Raw genomic sequence first — 16,147 nt, 5'->3', positions numbered from 1 at the left:
GGAAGGGAATAAGGGTCTGAGCCTGATAATGGATGTGAAACTGGGACAGGTTGAAAAGGAGAGCGGGTGCAGAGATCAGATCAGCAAATGCCACCCCCCCCACCCCACCCCCACTAACGGGAGTGCTGCGTCCCTCTTCGGGTATCTGCAGAACTTTCTGGGGGAAGCCACCCTATCCCTTCAGGCTCTAGTTATTAGGTCTACTCAGATTTTGAGTTCTTTTTCAGTCAGTCCAGCAATTTGTGTCTTTTTAGGAATTTGTCCATTTCATCTAAGATTTCAAATTTATCCCTTAGAGCCTGTTTCATTTTTGACAGGGACTCGCTAAGCAGCTCAGGCTGACCTTGAACTCAGAATCTTCCTGTCTCAACCTCCTGAGTGCTAGGTCCTCCCAACCACCATGTCTGGCCCTGACAATCCTTTTCCATCTCTGTGGAGTTGGTAGTAATAACCTCTTTTTTTTTGTTATTGCTCCCAAATTTAGTAATTTGAATTTTCTCTCTTTCTTGACCTAGCTAAAAGTTATCAATTTTGTTGGACTTTAAAAAGAATAGCCATTTTATTTTATTTGCCTGTGTGTGAACACACACACATGCATATGCCGCAGCACGTGTGCAGAGGTCAGAGAACACTCTGGGGAGTTAGATCTCTTCTGCCACCAGGTGTGTCCCAGGGACGGAACTCGGGTCACCAGGCTCGGCAGCGGACACCTTTGCCATCTCACCGGCCTGAAACTTAGTTCTAAAAGGAGATCCAGTCTGCTTGTTTTAAATAGATGGGGTCAGAATAAGGAATGAGTGAGATTGTCTTTTCATAGATTGAAAAAGAATATAGTCATCATCGGTGAGATTAAGATCCTATTACGATCCTAATAACCAGACCCTGGCATTTGGTTATTATTAAGACCCTGCTACGAAAGACCCCTGACTTCTAGGACTGGTCATTGTCCTTCTTGCTTTTTACTCCCCCAACAGAAAATAAATGTCAGTGGGCATGCAGGAAAGACCACCAACCACCAGGATGGGGATCAGTGTGTGCTGAGCACTGCTAGCATGCAGCTCACAGGTCACCAGCCACAAACTTTGGAGAGGGAACAAGGGACACAGGCCGAAGCCAGAGGCACTGGCTGAGCGGGGTGACTGTCACTGCTGCCCACACTTCCTTTTGTCAGGAGTTAAGCTTCCCCAGCATGTCACAGGGCTTGTGACTAGTGGTCCTTGGGTATGGGAGAGCAAGAAAACCCCAACTTTAAGTCAGGAAGGGCCTTTTTGGTCCTGGCTGGAATCTCTCTGGAATAGAGATGCCTTCTTCCTTTTACCACTGTCCAGGTGGCCCCTGCCCCTGGAGGAAGCATCTCTCTGCCATCAACACATCAAGTGTGCCTGGAGCAATTTAGATTACTCTCTGTGTGCGCTGGCTCCTGGGGTGGTTGATCGTCACTGTCCGCTTGCTTTACCAAATTTGAATCACCATGGAAATGCACCTCTAAGTGCGCCTGTGAGATGTTTCCAGAAAGCTTTAACTGAAGGGAGACGACCCACCTTGAACGTGGGCAGCATCATGCATGGACACGAGGATTCCAGAATGAATAAAAAGGAGAAAATGAGCTATACACTCATTTGACTCTGCTTCCTGACTGTGAAGGCAATGTGCCCGGCTCCCGCCTTGATGCTTTCCTGGACACCATGGGCTGCCTGTGACCCAGAACAAGCCCCGCTTCCCTGAGTGGCTTTAGCTAGGTCACAGCAGTGTGAGGAGTACCAAACTCAGCTCTGTCCTGAAAGGCTTGGCCAGCACAGGGGTGATGAGAATGACGGGCAAGAGCAGCCAGCAAGCCAGTTATCCTCCTGGGTCGCCTCCTCTGCCACGGCGATTAGGAACAGATCACAACATATACTCCCCCCAGGGCCAAGTTCTAAGAGCGACACGATGATGCATCATACTCACATCATCTTCACAACACCCTGGAAGCGAGTGTTATGATGTGTCCTGATGGGCGGGGACCTGACGCTGGAACCCACAGCAGCTCGCTATGGACCTGTCCTAACAAGTCAGCGAGAGCACAGAGCCTCTGGCGGTGCTCAGGATGCCTTTCACCCTGTCCCCCGAGGATGGCCTGTGCTCAGGCTGCACCACGGCAAGCTCAAGACCTGCCAGGGCCTATGCCAAGCACAAGGGCAACTCTCATTTCACCCCGTCATCTGCGGGCTCCGGCAGTGCAGGGAACTAAAATGCAATGTTGCTGTTGCCTTGTGTCTGCGGCTGTCACAAGCGACTGGAGGGCAGTGCCGGGGCAATGCCACGAAACTTCCTTCCTCTCTGTTTCCACATGCCCTCTGTTCCACTTTTGTGGCTGTGGCCTCCCTCAGGCACAAACCACCTGTCCTGGATACATGCTGGCTGGGAGGCTGGCCTTCCCAGGTTCCTCTTCCCTTTAGCATGTTCCCAGCATACTCGGTTCCTCTCAGTCTCTCCAGAGGGATAAGCCCTGCACTCTGGGTGCTGCTCACCCATGCTCCAGGTCCCCCAGGGTTCCGTCTCCAGCTCAGACCTCTCTCCTGGGCTCCATGCCCCTCTGTACAAATTGCTCTGGTTAGCACTTCCCACAGCCAGCAGGCCCCAGAAGACACCCCTGTCTTCTCTCTAAAGCCCATTTCTCTCCCAGGAAGGACAGACATCGCTACCCTCTCAGACACACATACACATAAAATAACAAAATTAAAAAAATAAAAAAAAAAGCAGTCAGGACCTGGCATGGTGGTTCATGCTCATAATTCCAGCACTCAAAAAGCTGAGACTGGAGGATTGCAGGGCCACAAGGTGGGTGCCAGGCTAACCTGGGGCTATAGAGTAAGACCCTTGTCTCAAGGCCCTCCACCACAAAGTAGTCGACATGACTGACATGACCAAGGACATGTGTTAGAAGTCAATAATTTGATATGGAATCATCATTTGATGTGATCTCAGCTACACATGGATATGTAGAGCTATTTACCACTGCTAAGCATGATGAGCGGTAAAACTATGGGTAATTTCTAATGATTTTCCGTTTAAGATTTTGTTTATTAGTATGCGGCATGGTGTGTGGGGAAGAGGGGGAGGGTGGTGCTTGTGAGGACAGCTCTATGGAGTTGGTTCCCTCCTCCCACCTGTATGCTCATTTCAGGGACTCCGGTCACCAGGTTTGAGCAGCAAGTGCTTTCTCAGCTGAGGCCCTGTTTTTCTATTTTGAAACAAGATCTCACTATGTAGCCTAGGCTGCCCTAGAACTCATGACACCGTGCCTCTGCCTCCCAAGTGCTGGGACTACAGTCCCTGGCATATTTTTAAATAACAATGTGATTAATTGAAATTAAGCCAACAATCCCTGCCTTGTCCTACCTCTACACAGAGCAGCAACTAGATGAAGCTCACAGGAAGGGGTGCTTTGGGCTGGCTGCCTCTTATCCCACGGGCACTTACTGTATTTCCGTTCCCAGATGCTTCAGGGAGATGTTCTGAAGGGCTGAGGGCATGGCAGGGACAGGCTGCAAGGCAGCTGCTGCACCCACAAGACCGGTGGGTGTTTTCACAGGACACAGGAACTCCTCCAGCTCCTCCTCCTCTTGTTCTAGGGAGCCAAAGACAGGCAGTCAATACTGGCATGAACTAGCATACTTCGTTAGGAATGCCATAGTCCCAGGCTATGGGCTCAGCTCTGACTGACAGCATGCAGGGCTGTGACAGCTGCTGGGCCAGCACACATGATGCACGTTAACAGCAAAGCAGCTGCAAAACGATTTGTTTTGCGGCTGCAGCCTTTCCAGAGACTCTTCACAAACATGCAGGCCTGCAGGTTAGTCTGTCTCTCATAAGCCACTTAAAAGATGGCTGAAATGTGCCAAAACTTGATGGGCCAAGGGGTCTATCCTAACATCATTTGTAGTATAATTAAGTGGAAATAACTTTTTCCAGGTTTGTTTGTTTGTTTATAGCATGTGCCACGTGTGTGGGAGAGCATATATACACGTTCGCATGTGTATTGGACACACATGCATATGTATGTGCTAGTGTGTGGTGGCCAGAGGTTGATGTCAGATATCTTTCTCGATCTCTGTGCTTTGTTTACTAACAATGTCTCTCACTGCGCCCAGAGCTTGCTGATTAGGACAGTCTGTCTATCAAGCTTGCTCTGAATCTCCTGTCTCTATCTCCATGACCAGAATTACAGAGGCCAGGAGCCACACCCACCTGAGTTTTACATGAGTTCTGGGGGTCCGACTGCTGGTTCTCGGGCTTGGTTGGCAACCCTTTATCTACTCAGCCAGCTCCCCAGCCCTTTTTTGGACATGGAGTCTCACTAAATTGCTCACACTGGCCTTGACCCTGTACTCCACACTCCTGCCTCCAATTCTCAATACCCGGGATTACAGGTGTACACTGCCAGAGGCAGGCTGGGTAAATCATGATGCCTCCACACAACTGCCACTCAACTATGTAAAAAATGTTGATGAAGAATACAAGAGAAGTGGGCAGCTGAAGCAGGAGAACTGCTGTGAGTTCCAGGACAGCCTTTTCCTCCAGCGAACATAGGATCATACATGGAATATAATATTAAGTGGGAAATGCCAGATTAAAACTGGAGTTACAGTTGGTCTCAATTACACTGAAAAGTTTCAAAATAGACTCTGCACGGGTTAGGGATGTTGCCTGGATGCACAAGCTCCAGAATCCAAGGCTCCAAATCTCAAAAAAAGAAAGAAAGAAAGGAAAGAAAGAAAGGAAGGAAGGAAGGAAGGAAGGAAGGAAGGAAGGAAGGAAGGAAGGAAGGAAGGAAGGAAAGAAAACAAATTTCTTGATCTTAAGAGTGACTGGAACCTTCCCATTACTATGCTGGCTATAAATTACGCTGATATGAACAAGATTTAAGATCAATTGGCAGCAAAGACTTCTAGTTAGCTATCAATTTGCATCTAATCATTAGCCATTTGTCACAGGGCAATTCACAACTGCCACTTAAGAAAAAGTCACTATGGACGCCTTTAACCCCAGCACTTGGAAGGCAGAGCCAGGCAGATCTCTGTGAGTTTGAGGCCAGCCTGGTCTATAGCGTGAGATCCAGGACAGGCACCAAAACTACACTGAGAAACCCTGTCTTGAAAAAAAAAAACAACACAAAACAAAACAAAATCTCACCACTTGCTCAAGTGACATGGACCAGGTTATTTTCCAGCCCCACTGAACTGTTTTGCGACCGAGTCTGGGTCTGTTTACCCTTCAGTGTTTCTTTTGTATGCAGCAACACTAAGTGAAAAGATCACAGGCTGGGCTCGCATCTGGGCTTCACTACACATACCTTAGTGAATTTCAAAGCACAATATGGACAAAGGGCATGGCTTTTACCATATGAGTCTCTTTAAAAACACCCTCTGCTTTATGCTGGCTGGCGGTGGCACACACCTTTAATCCTGGAACTCGGGAGGCAGAGACTGGAGGGAGGATCTCTGTGAGTTTAAGACCAGCTTGGTCTACAGAGCGAGTTCCAGGACAGCCAAGGCATAAACTACCCTGTCTTGAAAAATCTACAAAAAAAATGTAGCTTTCATGCCCTCTACCATGATAAGGGTTGCTCCTAAATTAGTAGTAAGTTGGTAAGAGGTTTAATATTCTTGGATAAAATATATATCTGACTAGTGATAACCTGTTACTCTTCAGATTTCTTCTAGTTAAAATCCTGGATTTTGAAGATAAGAAAGAGCGAGCTGTATCATGACTCACTGTTCTGGAATCTGCATGACCTTTACTATGTTAGCTTTTAAATGTCTTAAAGTTTTGGACCTGCCAGCCTATCCCAGCTATCTTTGTAAACAAATGACATGCCCTTATAATTGCATACAGTTGGTGTGAAGCAGTGTGGAGGGCCCTTACCTGATTTAATAAATGCTTGGATACTGGAAAAAAGTGTGATTGGGGTTGCATGGTGGTGATCACGGGGTGGGGGGGTGGGGGGGGGGGAGTGGAGGCTGCTCCAGTCATCCAAGAAAACCTGTAATCTCTTAAACAACAGAGGGTCTCACACTGCTGGTTCCCAGCAGGCTCCGGCCACCGCACAGGCTGGTCTGTTGACTTGGCAGGAACACTCAAAGCCGTTCTTTCGAGGCCTCCTTTCTATCCCCCTCTCCCCACACACAGGGACTGGGCTTCCAGGGAGTGAGATGAAGCAAAGCTGCGGGATACTGAGGCTAAGGAGCAGGCCAGGGGAAGAAGTCACAGCTCAGGACCCAGGTAGGCAGGAGCTGGGGCCAAGAGCTGTTCTGGGAGGTCAAGACAGTCCTTCCACCTCAAGCCAGAGCAGACTCCCTGGGGGAAGAACAGGGAGCCCGGGAGGGCTGGGAGGGCTGGAGCTCACTGGATCTGCATGAGGAGGGGCGGCAAGGAGGTGAGGCATTAGTAACAGGTTCAGTACCGGAGCTGAGCCTGTGGACAAGAACCAGATGGGAAGGCCATGTGTCGGGTATGGCTAGGGGTTTGGGTCATGAGGGTGTGTGTGTACGTGTGTGTGAGGGGGGAGCATGTGTGTTTGTATGTATGTGTGAGGGGGAGTGTGTGCTTATGTGTATACGTGTGTGTGTGTGTGTGTGTGTGTGTGTGTGTGTGTGTGTGTGTGTGTGTGTGTGTACGTTGTTTGTTAGTCAGCAAGAGCCTGAAGTACTAGACCTGCCTTTGGCTGGAATAGCTGTGGCTAGGCCCTGTTTCCACACAGAGGATTCGGTGATCTGTTGAAAATTTCTTACACCAAAATGAGCAAATGAAAACTCAGGAAGGCTACCCTCTACCCTGTGTTCTTCACAGTTAGAGAACACGGAAATAGAAAAGGATAAGGCCCCATAAGGTGGACTCCAACCTTTCAGATTCTGGGCAGATTCAATATAAAACTTTCTTACTCATCAAAACTCTAATCACCCTCCCTCTCCCTATTCAGAGCAAACAAAACCAGTTTCTCTCAGATTCTAGGATCTTGGTGTGTGTTTCTTTTGCAACGCCAGGCCTCCCACACCCTCCCCTCTCTCTGCCTGTGGCCCAAGAGCAACTCTGTGGCTACACTCAACTGCCTGGTGTGGGGTGGGCTGGGGTGGGGGATCACCAGTAAGGAAAGGGCAGCTTGGAGAGGCTAAGATCTGTGGGGAAACCAGAGCCAGCCAGTGACATGAGCTCAGACGCAATTCAGCCATTTTGCCATTTTTACTAAACTCTGTGGCTCAAGGGGCAGAACACTGTTCCTGAAAAGTGGTGTGCCCAGCAAGGTACCACCTACTGCAGAGTAACAGGGATGGACGGGCACACACAGTGGTCCTACCACAGGGAGACCAGCACTTCCCCCTGGAGACAGACTTGATGGCCCAAGGCCCTGGCTCCTTCTGCCCAAAGAAAGGCTCCCAGTGAGGCGATCATGCTAGGCAGAGCCGGCAGCCCTCAGACTTCTCTTGCCTGAGTGCTTGGACCACCCCTGCACCACAAGGAAGTCCCGGCCTACACAAAAAGGGCCTCGGCCAGGCGGTTGCAGCTTCTGTGGTGCAGCCCTGAGTGGCCCCTCAGCTCTGAGGTGCGAACCTGCAGGACGCAGTTTGAATTTGAGGGTGGGCACTTCCTTGCCAAGGAGCCTCGGCTGCCTCTGCTATAAAATGAGAATAACACCTGAAAGATGAAGGATTACAGGAGCTGACTCACGGCCACGCTACGTCAGTGTTGGTAAATGGGAGCTATTGATGGAGGACATTTATGAATGTCCCCTGTAAGCTGTGGCTTCCTTTGGCAATGTATAATTACAGAAATCTGTCAGTTTTCCTCTGACTGTTCTTGGCTCTCTGGGGACCACTGTGTAGGTGAAGTATAAACTCTGCAGAGAACATGCCTCCAGATTGTTCAAGGGTTTCAAGGGTGTGACGGAACTTTTTTTTTTTTTTTTTACAGGACCCAGCCCAGCCTCTGTGACTCAAAGTCAGAAGTGGATCAGGAGGCTTGCACAGTCTTCGGCTTCCTCAGGAAGGATGGGGAGGGGCTGGAGTAGGGCAGCATGCTCCAAACAGCTCATCTAAGGCTCAGCAGCTTGTTCAAGATTCCAGAGAGAAAAGGAGGCAGGCATAGTACACATGCTTCTAACCCCAGTATCCGGGAAGCCGAACCAAGATGATCACCATGAGTTTAAAGCCGGCCTGGGCTGCACAGTGAGAAAGAAGCCAGCCTGGGCTACGGAGCAAGCAAGCAAACAACGGACTCCATAAAGCTTTTTTTCTGTGTGTGTGGGCATATATACACGTGTGATGTAGGAAGTTTCCGCTCAGGCCCTGGGTCCTGCAGGGGTAGGCTTGCTACAGGATGGAAAGGCTATCAGAAGGCGAAGTCCATACCCTGCTTCCCAAATCTCAGGCCGGTGCTCTCCCTGGGATACCACCACCCTGCTTACAGGCCACCATGTTGCCAGCCCCATGAGAAAAAATGTTAGCCCCCAGACAGGCCTAGTCATGTGTACTGAAGCACAGCTATGGACCAGGTGTGGCAGAGCTGCAGAGGCTGGTGGGGTTCCACATCGTGCCTTTGAGCCTAGTTCTTCACATTTCAGATCAACACACACAGGAAGGAGGCTCTCTCCTTGGCTTTGCTCTGAAGCTGGCTGTGGTGACTGTGTCAACTCAGGCTATAATTTTCCACATAGACAGGGCTGCCTGGGCTGGGTGGTGGTGGTGGGTATGAGCCAGAGCAGAAGGATGGGAGCGGAGAAACCCTCGCAAAGCCTGCTTGAAGCTGTATGGTGGTGTGTGCCCGGAATCCCAGCACCTGAAAGGAGGAGGCAGGAGGCTCACGAGTTCCAGAACAGCCTCAGCTACACAGTGAGTTCAAGGTCAGCCTGGGCTACGTGAGACACTGTCTCATAGCAAAAAAAAAAAAAAAAAAGTGAACGACTATTCACAACAAGGAGCAGTTGTTGGACAGTAGTGATAGCCCATTTGTGTGCATGTGCTATTACACTAGTAATATTAGGTACTACTAGGGCACCAATAGCATGTACATGCTACTATGATAGCTACAGCACATGCACGCATATGGTAACAATAGCATGCGTATGCTATTGTGACAGTAATACTACCACTGTGTGCTACAGTGTATACTACTGTGATAGTGTTAGCATGTGTGCTGTGATAGTAACAGCATACATGTGCTCATAGGAGCTACGATGACAATAATCGCATAAATAACGTGTGTGTCACAAACACGAGTCATTAGTGTAGCTACCACGCACTAGGCCTGCGCCTGACATTACATTTTACAGACCTCTTCTTGGTCATAAAGTTCAGTGTGTTTACTCTCACATGCACTCTGCAAATGACTACTGTGCCAGGCTGGACACTAAGGACTAGGGCACAGGAGACAAAGAAACGGTCCCTATTCTTAAGGGCTAGTGGATGGAGACTAACCAGGACACTGGTAACCAGAACACCATGTGACAGGTCTCCCTGCAGTGTTCGGGAAAGTGTCAAGGGCCTATACTGAGTCAAATGGCAAAGTCCCGGAAGGCATCCAAGGGGAAGCGGACAAGATGTGACATGAGCCTCGCCTTACAGAATAAACAGGGATTTATCAAGCAAAACAGAGGGACATGAGAACCTCCTGCTAAAGCATGGGCACAAGGTGGGCACTGAGGGGCTGCTGGCAGAAATGTGATGGGGTTTGTGTGAGAACCTGCCCATCTTGGTGGGTTTTCATTTTAGAAAGCCCACTCAGATTACAGGGGACAGGCTCAGATACAGGCCTTGATAGAGGGTACTATCAGGAGAAGAGGATGCTGGGGTTTCCTAGCTGAGAGATCTAACCTAGGGAATGGCAGTGAGGGGACCTGGAACCGACAGTCAGTTCAGGGGGGCAAGAGGCTCAGGGCAGCTGGACTGATTGGACTGGCTGGTAGAGGCTGAGGAAGGGTGAGGGTGTGGCCTGCTGTGGGCACACAGGGTCATCTACCAAGGGAGGGGGGACTCTCATAGGCAGTTGTTCTCAGTGTTGGACACGTGAAGCTCTACTCTGGCTAGCTGGCCTGTCCACTGACGCTGTGGCATTGTAGACACCGACTGTACTGGAACTTGATTGATTGTGCACGCTCCTGCAGGGGCAGCTGCGGGGTGCTCCAACCCCATGCTGAAGTTTAGTCATGTTTCCAGTCACAGCGCGTGGTGGGAGAAAGTGGGACTTCCAGGGTTCTCCATGTTGGGATATTCTAGAACTTACAGCAAGTCAGGATGGCTCATGTTTATTATCCTAGCTCTAGGGAGGCTGAGGTAGGACTGAGAGCTTCGAGGCCAATCTGGGCTACACAGCAAGAACCTTGTCTGCCCCCAGATCCAAGGGCAAAGAATGATAGCTTAGTGCTTGGCTCGCATTCATGAGGTCCTGGATTCAAACTCCAGTAAACAAACACACACACACACACACACACACACACACACACACACACACACCAGAGAGAGAGAGAGAGAGAGAGAGAGAGAGAGAGGGAGAACCTCACTTGCAGGCAATGTAGGACAAAGAACTTTGATCTCTGAAAACATTTAAAGTAACAGATACACCAAATCATTACAAAATGTCTAAGAAGCTACTACACTGCGCTTTCTCCCTGACCCTTCTCACAGCTCTGAGCAGGTGTGACTTCTTGAGCTATCCTAGAGATATCACAACGTTCTATTGGGTTCTGGCCATATGCAGACACTGTTCTCAGCATTTGAGGCATATGGATTCAGCTAAGCCTCGGGAGAGCGCTAAGATGGGCATAATTTTTTCACCTTATTTGGTAGAAAAGGAAACTGAGGCTCAGGCAGGCATGGTAACTTGCCTGAAATCACCCATGGCTGAGACCTGAACTCAAGTAGCCTAGGCCAGGTTCCTGTCCTAACCAATCCCATATTCCATTCCTGGTTCTACTTCTTGTGCAGAGAGCTCCTCCCAAGCTCCCAGCAGCAGGGGAAAGGCCTGGCTATCAAATGCTTGGGTATGTGGCTGAAGGCTGGCCCGTTAGTACCTAGCTTGAGGTGCAGGGTGGGCCCATTCCCAGACAGGCCGGCGGCAGGGGCGACAGGAAGTGCAGGTGGGCTGTTGTGGAACTCCCAGCGCTTCATCTGCAGCTGCTGCAGCCAGTAGAGCATCACTTGTTTGTTGGCAGCCTGGGAAGCACAAGCATTAGTTAGTAAGGTCCCAGGCCTGCAGGGTGGCACTGGGCATGGCCTTCAGAGATCGCAGACGTTTAGAAACTCCATCCTGCCCAGAAAAAAATCCAGCAACCGTGGGTCTGTATCTACTTCTGTAATGTCACAGAAAAGAATCAGGCTCTGGTTTCCTGCTTATGCCTCCTCATGCCTCTGTGCCTCTGTTTCCCCAACTGTTTTGCAGTGACAATACTACAGGTTTTATGGAGTAGTTATGAAGACAAGGGGAATAGGTGCCTGGCACACGGCGGGTGCACAGATGCATTCCCCAGACAGAGAAAGAGAGGGGCCGTGAGAGAGGAAAGAGCTTGGAATGGTGACCCGGAGGGGCCCAGTGACCACCATTCTCCTTGTGTGACATCTCCAAGTCCTAGCTGCCTTTCTGTGGGATGGAGGTAATTCCACCTACTGCAGGGATACACCAATTCATGACTCTGAATAGGGGCAGAAAAGTCACACACACACTATGCTAACATGGTAGAAACCTGCACCACTCCAAACAAGTTAGCAGCTGATGTCCATCATTACTTTCCCAACGATCAGTTGTTTTTACATCCATTAGCTTGCTGGATCTTCTAGGAAGAAGGTAGGAGTGACCAGCCCTTTTCACAGATGGAGAAACAAGTGGTCCAGGCATGTAGTAGCTATGGCAGGCTGGCCCAAGAACTAGGTCTTTCAGTTGTAGACCAGAACTTGATTTTAAACATAATTGTAAAGGCGTGAGCTTATATGGGCACAGCTGATTGGCAGCTCACTGGAGTAGACAGTGAGCCTCATGGAGCAGTCTACAGTCAAAGCTACAAAAGAATGGCAAAAGGCTGCAGAGCAATCAGGGAAAGCTCACTCTCTCCAGAGGGCCACTGATGAGGTGTGGCCTGGGTGGGGAGAGAGGCTGTCCCAGTGAGCTTCAGCTGTCAACATGACAAACGAAGAGTCGCCTGGGAAAAGAGGAACTCAACTGAAGAACTGTCCAGATCAGATTGGCCTGTGACCATGTCTATGATGCAGGACAGCCTAGCCCACTGTGGGTGGGGTCATCCCTAGGCAGGTATGTCTAGGCTCTATGAAAAGGGAGCTGAAGAGGCCTGAGAGAGCAAGCTGGTGAGTAGTGTTCTGCAATGGCCTTCGCTTCAGTTCCTGTCTCCAGGTTGCTGTTTGAGTTCCTGCCCTTCAGTGATGGACTGGGATGTGTAAGTAAGCAACATAAACCCTTTCTTCCCCCAAATTGCTTTTGGTTGTGGTGTTTCTCAAGGCAACAGAAACTCAACTAGAACAGGGGTATTTCTGTGAAGGTCCCTCGACCTGTTACGCAGACATCAATAAGACAGAATGACATCTGCTGGTTTTTCTTCTCACACTGTCCCTCCAAAGCTTCAATCGCTCTTAGGCTTCATTCGCCATGACTGACAATCTCCAGCCAAACACAAGCACCTCATTTTATTCCTTACCTCATTTGACATGTTCACACTGAGGAACCCCTCTATGTCAGAGGCTCGGCTAACACTGGAGACCCTGCGGCAGGCCAGCATTTGTGATCTTGGTTCACACTGAGGTTCGTGAAGTAGCCCTTAGATCTTCTGGCCAGAGTTTACTTCAGATAATACAGATCTGAGTGTCCCTACAGTTTCTTCAACCCGAGGTCTCTCTCTCCTGTTAGCACTACTCCAATCATGCAACAACCAGTTATCATCTCCTCCATCTACACTTCATCTGCTTACTCCAGGGCCACAGCTCCCGCTCAGCCATCATTTCCTCCTGGCTACTTTCGGACCCTCAGACTACCAGTTTCTTCTTCCCCCAATTTGTTCTCTGCCCGACAGCCAGGCTGAGTTCTCTAAGCCCTCTAATCTCATTGCGCACCCCCCCCCCCCCCCAGCTTAAGGCTCTTAGCCAACTTCTACAGCCTACTGAACAAAGTCCAAGCCTCTGAGCCTAATTCACCAACGTCTCCCCCTCCACCCCCATCTTTTGAGCACCTGTGTGTGCCAGGCTCCCGTGGCTTGCCTGGATACTCATGGTTACACTGTGTTTTCTCATCTTTGCTCATAGGCTCCCTCAGCATCATTACCTTTACATTTGCATGTCAAAAAGCCCATCATTCCTCTCATTTAAGTGATGCCTTTCTGAACAGGCCCCTCCTCCTTTGGAGGAGCAGATCCCTGCTGTCACCACATTCTTAGTGTCCAAACTCATCACAGCGTTTCCACAAGGTACTGAAATATGCCTGCCAGTTTTCCCATCACACCTTATGCTGTTGGAGAAGAGGGGGTAGAGGCAAACAAGTCAGACTTGTTCCACACCCCAGAGGCTAGCACAGAGCCAGGCATATGTACGAACTAGTGGAAAAGTTAAAAACCACATGCTGGCCGGGCGGTGGTGGCGCACGCCTTTAATCCCAGCACTCGGGAGGCAGAGCCAGGCGGATCTCTGTGAGTTCGAGGCCAGCCTGGGCTACCAAGTGAGTTCCAGGAAAAGGCGCAAAGCTACACAGAGAAACCCTGTCTCGAAAAACCAAAAAAAAAAAAAAAAAAAAAAAAAAAAACCACATGCCGAGAGGCCCTGTCCACAGCGCTTGTCTTGGGAACACAAGACCTAAGGCCCACATGCCCTCTAAAATGTCTTTTCTGGACTAAAAAGCTGGGTTTCCATTATTTTAATGGCACCTTCCCCACCTCCAGCCTAGCCACCTAGACACACCCTGCAAGGAAAGGAAAACAAAAACCTGTGGGCATCCTAGTGTCTGGCCAGTGGCAGGTGGGGGCACAGAGAGATGGAGCCAGAGCAGTGGGGAGGAAGACCTTCGTGCTTGCACTCTTTCTGGGCCTCAAGAACTAGGCTTGCATCTGTCTTCCCGGTCAGGTGACAGGACACTTCCTCTTAACATGGTAGGTTCTGACCTGGGCATCACCCCATGTGTGCATATGTGTTTATTCAAACAACATTTACTAAGAACTCACCAGTTCAGACACGCCTGGGTGAACCATCTAGACTGATCACTGAACTTACATATTTTCCCGCCTAACCCCTACCCATGTCTGCATTCACTCCCCTTGGCCAAACCACCAAGACATGAATCAGATCCGGCCTCAAAGAATGCAACCACAGTATCTTGACTGCTTCAGTACCAAGGAAGTAAGTCAAGGAAATTGAGTAGCTAGGCACCACCAAAGTGAAGTTTTGATACGGCACTGGAAGATTCCAAAAGTGGACCACATCGTTGTAAATGCCCAATCTGAGCCTTTCCCTTTTGTCTATGACTCACTTTCTTGATTCATAAAATGAGTCCCTCACCCTTGCCTGTGGGAAGGCAATAAGGAAACGGTGTGAAGGCTCTGTGGGAAAGCTCCAGGCTCCGGGCACAAGGTGGTAATCACTGTCAGTCAGGTCAATTTACGGTGACCATGCATCGGCCCTGAAAACTCGCTCAATCTGGAAAAGGGGGGAAAGTTCCATTTACCTTGAGGGTAATAACCCGGTTGGGAGTCTTGACTTCGAAAGTGCCATCATCCTCAGCGTTCGCCTTGCAGTCAAAGACCGCATTGGAGAGGTCGATACTGTCCAAGGGGTTAGCATCTTGAGCAGTGCGCGAATAGTACAGATGGCACTTCCTCTCGTCGTAGAAGAACCAGCGGCATTTCCAGCCCTTGATGGGCCCTTTGCCGCCAAACTTACTTAAATACCCACAGAGTTTCTTGGGGACCGTGTCTAGGGGCCGGGCGCCGCCCTCTGAGTCTCCGGGAGGCACCACCTCGGGCTCCCTGGCGGAGCTGGGGAGCTGTGTGGACTCGGAGAGAGGAGTGCACTCGGGGTGGTTCTCCATCGCTGCTGGCCCGCTGCACAGGCCTGCAGCACCGGAATCTCAGAGATCCGGCGGGCACCTGGGACCCGACGGACACCTGGCTGGGGCGGAGCGGTCCGGCCCGGCCCCCAGAAGAAGGCGGAGAGCCCCGGTCCGCTGCCGGGAGACCGCCTTTAGACACCTGACTGCAAACCCCGCTCGGGGCGGCAGGCCCCGCCCCCATCACGCGAGGGCCCGCCCTAGGCCCCGCCCCCTCGACCCGCCCACACAAACCCACTTCCGGCTTTCCCTCCGCGTCGTCGGCCACGTTTGCTGCGCGCGTCTGTCGTGTGTGCAGGCGCTTCGGTTTAAAGTCAAGGTGGCTCCAAGGTGCTTTAACCGTGGGAAGGGATGCCGAAAGACCCGCCACTCCCCGGCTACGCAGCCGTGGGCTTCCCGTGGTAGCCCAGGGTGATGGCGTCCTCTACCGCCGCCACCCTACGGGTGCCGCGCGAGCCACCCTTGGACGGCGCATCGCGCAGCCATTGGCTGCGTGGACGCGGGGCGTCCCCGGCGCTGCGGCGCCAGGCTCTCTAAGAAGCTTTGGCAGCCTCTCGGCCACCACCTCCTCCACCGCCCCTTCCTCGGCTCGCATTCCCCTTACAGCTCTAGTCGCCTTGCCTCGGGCGTCCCGTACCCTGCTGCAGTGGTGGGAACCCAGAGCACATCTGGGACGTAGCTGAGCTTACAAAAGGGCCTAGGATCCAACCAACTCCCTTAACTTCCTGCCTCAGTTTACAAATGCCGTCCCAAGGCGTATTTCGGCACTACAGCTGTACACCTTGTTCCGGTTCACCTCTCTTCTGGGGCTTCCTCGCCGCTTCAACTCCTGTTGCTTTAGTCTATCCCCACCAACTCCCTCACCCCGCCGTTCTTAAAGAAATCCGTGCGCGGTCAGGAGTATTAGTGGAGCGGAGTATGGCAGTGAGTACCTGTGGGCTTTTAAGATTCTGATTTCCCCAGGGTTGAGAGACCTGCTCTCCCAAGAGTTTTCTCATGTAAGGAAGGATAGTGCTCACGCCTGCCCTTCACGACAAAAGCGGATTTATGGGGGCGCTAAGGAGCCCTGCTAGATTCGCTG

At 50.8% G+C, this 16,147-nt stretch overlaps 1 protein-coding gene across 3 annotated transcripts in view; it reads right to left on the bottom strand.

Moving 5' to 3' along the window:
• Tbc1d2 (TBC1 domain family member 2) overlaps positions 1-15,228 on the bottom strand; it is a 47,608-nt gene extending 32,380 nt beyond the window's left edge. The window contains exons 1-3 of one of the 3 annotated variants that reach the window (XM_052717169.1): positions 14,686-15,228; positions 11,045-11,186; positions 3,463-3,610 (exon numbers count right to left, since the gene is read on the bottom strand). In XM_052717169.1, coding sequence (XP_052573129.1) covers positions 3,463-3,610; positions 11,045-11,186; positions 14,686-15,048 — 653 coding nt within the window. In that variant the 5' untranslated portion in view covers positions 15,049-15,228. The remainder of the gene's footprint in view (positions 1-3,462; positions 3,611-11,044; positions 11,187-14,685) is intronic. The other 2 variants (XM_052717172.1, XM_052717168.1) reach the window with 2 other exon arrangements.
• Positions 15,229-16,147: the final 919 nt, after the last annotated feature.

This window comes from Peromyscus californicus, unplaced genomic scaffold (assembly GCF_007827085.1).
Source record: "Peromyscus californicus insignis strain IS unplaced genomic scaffold, ASM782708v3 Scaffold_5__1_contigs__length_169319896, whole genome shotgun sequence".
In the NCBI taxonomy this organism is placed as follows: Eukaryota; Metazoa; Chordata; class Mammalia; order Rodentia; family Cricetidae; genus Peromyscus; species Peromyscus californicus.
This window is presented reverse-complemented; position numbering and strand designations above follow the sequence as displayed.